At 35.4% G+C, this 5,543-nt stretch overlaps 1 protein-coding gene across 1 annotated transcript; it reads right to left on the bottom strand.

The window, feature by feature from the left end:
• Positions 1–1,333: 1,333 nt before the first annotated feature.
• On the bottom strand, positions 1,334–3,689 carry LOC141541381 (olfactory receptor 6K3-like). Its single transcript, XM_074265518.1, has 2 exons — positions 3,661–3,689; positions 1,334–2,300 (listed from the first exon to the last, which is right to left on the bottom strand). Exons 1-2 carry the CDS (start codon positions 3,687–3,689, stop codon positions 1,334–1,336), a joined length of 996 nt encoding a protein of 331 aa, XP_074121619.1.
• Positions 3,690–5,543: the final 1,854 nt, after the last annotated feature.

Here is a 5,543-nt window from a genome sequence, read left to right as displayed (position 1 = left end):
GTCACTTAACCCCAACCTCAGGGGAAAAAAAAAAAAAAAAAGATTTTTCATGGACCAGCAATTGGTAATGGGATAAAGCACTCCAATTGTGTGCTCACGTCAATGACTTTTGGTAGAGAGAGATAATAACAGAAAAGCAACATTCAAGAAGACAACCCAGAAGACTTACAAAAAGACTATTAGACTCTGAATGAATCTAGCAAAGACACAATAGTCCTTTCCCCCGTCTTCTCTCTAATGGAATGCTCTCTAATAGCTTCTCTCTAAATAAGAGGAAGGCTAGAATTTAGAAATCCTGAACTATATTGCTTTTGTTGCTTAGAATTCACCAAACATGCAGCACTGTGCTAGAAGGTACTGTGGATTCAGAGAGAAAATTAAAGTTTCTGCCATTACTAAATAATAATGAGTATATCCATTTGGACTATGAAAACATTACACAACACCTCTGTCTTGATGAGCGGCTATAGTATTGAAGACATAGTATTTAGAAGGATATGAATACCTTCTAGAATATAGTAAATCCCAGAGACTGTGGATTCCCAGAGTTGACTCCAAATCCATTGACATTTGTCTGTTTAGTGCCCATCATAATGTCACCACTAAGCTGTTGTTGCAGAAATAAGATGCAGAAGTAAAATTTTGTAAGTAGGACTTACAAATGTGTCCCAGAACTTCTGGCACAGCAAGGTGAATTGGATAGGTCACTGAACAGAGAATTAGAGAATCTGAATTCTTAATGTAACACCAACAGGAACACACTGGGAAAGTTCTCATATTCTCTGAGTCCTATTTCTCATTTATAATAGAAGGACTATTCATACTCTCTTTGCAATACAGGAGTATTGTGCCAATACATGGAAAGATTTAAAGAAAAAGTCTTTGAAAAGTCAATATATTAAATTAATTGCTATTTAATCAAGAGGCTGTAAAGAGTACAACAATGAAATACCTGGAGTTTCCAAAGGACAGAAAATCCTCAATTATGCCTAAAATTTAGAGGAAAATAATTTTCCTCTAACTAGCTGTTCAATTCTTAGAATAATTCTCATCATCCTTCCAGCCTTCAAATCACAGAACCTATAGCTTAATAACCAGTAGCGTGCTCAAGAACAGCCACGTGTAATCTTAAAAGCCTTTATTATAGCTACTCACATAATGCCCTGACTTGATGCCCTGACTTGTTGGTTCCCGAGTGAACACCTGGTAGAAGTAAAAGAGAGAAGTCATTGATCAGAAAAAGAGAATATTATTTCAGGGAATAAATTTAAAGGATATATACCTCAGTTTTGGGGGAAGAGGTTCCCTTTGAATAGGTGGCTATTATTCAGAATTAACTCCCTGACATGTTGAATGACTTCTGAGAGAAAATCATTTTCTTGATGGCCTCTTTCATGTCTTTATTCCTTAGGCTGTAGATAAAAGGATTACAAAAGGGAGCGAGAACAGCAAACATGAGAGCAATGGTCCTATCCAAGAAGGGTGGGAAAATGGCTGAGAAGCGTAAATACATGAGTGATACACTACCATAGAACATGATGAAGACAGTGAGATGAGAGGCACATGTAGAGAAAGCCTTGTGGCGGCCTTCAACTGAGGGAATACTCAGAATTACAGCAATGATCCGGATGTAGGAGAGGGTGATGATCAGCACAGCAATTAGAATGGCAATAGCATGGACCACATCTTCAACAAGAATTGTGGAAGTGTCTGTACAGACCAAGCTTAACACAGGTGCGAAGTCACAGAAGAGTTGATGGATCTGGTTGGAGCCACAGAAGGGTAAGGTGGAGATCCAAATGATCTCAGGGAGCAGCACAAGAAAACCAAAGATGCAGGAACCTGTAATCAGCTGACCACACAACTTAGGTGTCATGATGGTGGGATAGCGAAGTGGATTGCATATGGCAATATACCTATCAATGGCCATTGTGGTCAGTAAGATGCCCTCAGAATTTCCAAGAGAATGGAAAAAGTACATCTGTAGGAGGCAACCAGTGAAGGAGATGGTCTTCTGGTCACTGATCAAGTTGGAGAGCATTTTGGGAATGGTGGCTGTGGTGTACCAGATCTCTAGGAAGGAGAAAATGCCAATGAAATTATACATAGGGTTGTGGAGTCGAGCATCCAGCCTTATAGCAATGAAAATCATGAGGTTCCCAATGACAACAAACATGTACATAAGGAGCAAAGGGATGAAGAACAAAAAACCACCATCTTGGAATTGGGGGAACCCAGAGAAGAAAAACTCAGATATTCCTGTCTGGTTTTTTCTTTCCATATTCACAGAAGAGTTACCTATGGAGAAAGAAAAAAAAAGATGTGAGAGAGAGAGAGAGAGAGAGAGAGAGAGAGAGAGAGAGAGAGAGAGAGAGAGAGAGAGAGAGAGATGCCCAGTTATTTCATCCTGTTTTTATTTTTAGAACCAAAACTAAAATTATCTTCCCTATTCAATGCATTTATGGAACTACTGGTAATTAAAAAAACTCCAAATTTAGTTTAAAAGGCTGAGAACAATTTCCTACCAAAAGAAATGTTAAATTCAGGAATATTAGAAGTATATGATAGATATCATGTTCTTTCTGATGAGAGTTTTGTGAATTATGAAGCAGCATAGATGGCAAGTGACTGAATCACCATTTGAGGATTAGAGGTAAAAAAAAGTTTATAGCAGGGTTAGGGGATTAAGCATCATGTAAGCATAAGAACTGAGGAGTTAAAAAAGGAGAGAGTTAGAATTTATGCGAATTCTCAGGGCAACATTTAGGACCTGACTAAATAAATTTAACCAAATTTGATAATATCTGTAAAAGCAGTAGAAACATCACACATTAGAATTGAAGTAATTCTCTAGAGATTAGAACAATTGGAATGAATTACAATTAATAATTAAATAATAAAAATTAATAGGAATAAATATAAAGCCCTACACTTGTCTACCAAAAAAAGCAATCACACAAGCTTGAAGTTAATGTGGTATGATAGAATGACTGTTGTATTTGAAGTCAAAAGGTCAAATTTCAAAATGTAGCTTTGCCATTTACAAAATTTGTACAACCTTGTACAAATCAATTGGCATTATTGGATTTTAATTCTTTCAGCTACAAAAAGAAGTGGTTAAAGGTCCTCTTTAAGAACCCTCCAGCAAAGGAGGTCCTATGGTCCTAAATAATGAGAGAAGCCGTATGACTAGAAAATGATTTATATGATAAAGATAAAATCTGAAGATTTTAGTAAATTGCAGACTCAAAATGAGCAATGTGATATTGCTTCAATATCAGTATAATCAATAATCAATCAATCAAATAAGCTAAAGAAAATTTTTACAACAATGAGGCAATTGTGCAGAATGAAGGCAATGACAGGTACACAATATGCTGACATGTTCAGACTTTAGCTGAACATCACATTTTAGGAAGACCATATATTTTAGTTACAGAGAATCCAAAAGATTCTGAATGGCAAGCAAATGATCATATGGGGAAGAGTTAAAGGGATTCTCCAATTTTCCCCCCCAAATACTCTAAAAACTGCAAAGACTTTAGCATGGAGAAGAGAAAACTTAGAAAAAGCAGAAAAACTTTCTTAATGTGTTTGAAGAATCATTATGAGCAGGTGGGATTAAGTTTGTTCTGTGTGGCTCCAAAAGGCGGAAATAGAGTAAGGGTGGAAGGTAAAAAGAAGCACATTATGGGGAAAATGTTCTGACAATTTGAGTTAAATGAAAATGAAATAGGTAGGGGTTCCCCATCTCACTTCATTGAAACAAATGTTTATTAAACACTTATTGAAGACTTTGTGAAGATTATTCCTATTCATATTTAGATTGTACTAAAATATCTCAAAGTACATTCTCACTAAGAGATGCTATGAAATTCAAAAAACCCATTCCTTTGGAGAAAATTTTGATTTTGGAGGAAGGTTATTAGGGAAGAAAGAGGGCACTTAAAATGTATGCATCAACATGACTTTCCATGGGATTGGTTATCTATTTATCTGTGATCTTTATTGACTTGGATAAAAAGCAAACAACAACAACAACAAAAATAAGTTCTTGATGGGAATCTGTTCAATAAAATACTCTCTTGTATGTGGCATAGTGGATGGCCAGACTTGAGGTCAGGAAAACCTGAGTTTAAATCTGGTCTTGGACAGGCTGTGTGAACTTGGCCAATCTAATGTTAGCTCTTACCTCTCATGGTTGCTTTAAGGATTAAATGAGAAAATATTTGTAAAGCTGTTAGCACAATAATTGGCACATAGTAGGTACTATATAAATTTAAACTATTATTGTTATTGTTGTTGTTACTGAACCCAGAAAACACCAAGAAGATAATATATACAGGGAAAAAATCAAAATTATCCAATTCCGCATCCAACTATTCTGGCAAGCAAATTGGAACTATACTCAAAAAGTTATTAAATTGTGCATACCTTTGACCCAGAAGTGTTACTACTGGGCTTATATCCCAAAGAAATATTATTGAAGGGGAAGGGACCCATATGTGTAAAAATGTTTGTGGTAGCCCTTTGCATAGTGGCTAGAAACTGGAAATTGAATGGATGCCCATCAATTGTGGTATATGAATGTTATGGAATATTATTGTTCTGTAAGAAATGACCAGCAGGATGAATACAGAAAGGCTTGGAGAGACATACATGAACTGATGCTGAGTGAAATGAGTAAAACCAGCAGATCATTATACACTTCAACAACAATACTATATGATGATCAATTCTGATGGATGTGGCTCTCTTCAATAATGAGAGGATCCAAATCCATTCTAATTGATTTGTAATGAACAGAACCAGCTACAACCAGAGAAAGAGCACTGGAAAATGAGTATGGACCACAATATAACATTTCCACTCTTTCTGTTATTATTTGCTTGCATTTTTGTTTTATTCTTCTCAGGTTATTTTTACTCTCTAAATCTGATCTTTTTTGTGCAACAAGATAACTGTATAAATATGTATACATATATTGAATTTAACATATACTTTAATATATTTGACATGAATGTGACTATCTGACATCTAGGGGGAGGGGGTGGAGGAAAGGAGGCAAAAGTAGAAACAGAAGTTTTTGTAAGAGTCAATGTTGAAAAATTACCCATGACATGTGCACATATATTGTATTTAACTTATACTATAACATATTTAGCATGTATTGGTCAAACTGCCATCTGGGGGAAGGTGTGAGGGGAAGGAGGGGAAAAGTTGAAACAAAAGGTTTTGCAATTGTCAATGCTGGAAAATTACCTACGTATAAATTTTTTTGTAAAAATTAATTAATTAACTAACTAATTTTTTAAAAACTAAAAAAAAAAAAAGATAAAAAATAAAAATTACCCATGCATATGCTTTGTATATAAAAAGCTATAATAAAAAAATAAAGTTATCCAGTACCAACATACTAAGAACTCTAAATTCTAGGCCAAGAGGTATAGAGGAAAGAATACTTGAACTAGAGGTCAAAGGACAGGTTAGCATTCTGCCTCTGTTAATTGTGTGACTCTGAGCTCAACATTTTTCTCTCTGAG

The sequence above is a fragment of the Sminthopsis crassicaudata genome, chromosome 4 (assembly GCF_048593235.1).
Source record: "Sminthopsis crassicaudata isolate SCR6 chromosome 4, ASM4859323v1, whole genome shotgun sequence".
Taxonomy (NCBI): Eukaryota; Metazoa; Chordata; class Mammalia; order Dasyuromorphia; family Dasyuridae; genus Sminthopsis; species Sminthopsis crassicaudata.
This window is presented reverse-complemented; position numbering and strand designations above follow the sequence as displayed.

Excerpts from the sequence above, each read along its gene's own strand:
- LOC141541381 (XM_074265518.1), bottom strand. The coding sequence starts at position 3,689 with ATGTGCTTCTTTTTACCTTCCACCCTTAC. Across the intron at positions 2,301-3,660 it reads TTTTTACCTTCCACCCTTAC|AGGTAACTCTTCTGTGAATA; the intron begins TCTATTTCCGCC and ends TTCTTTCTCCAT.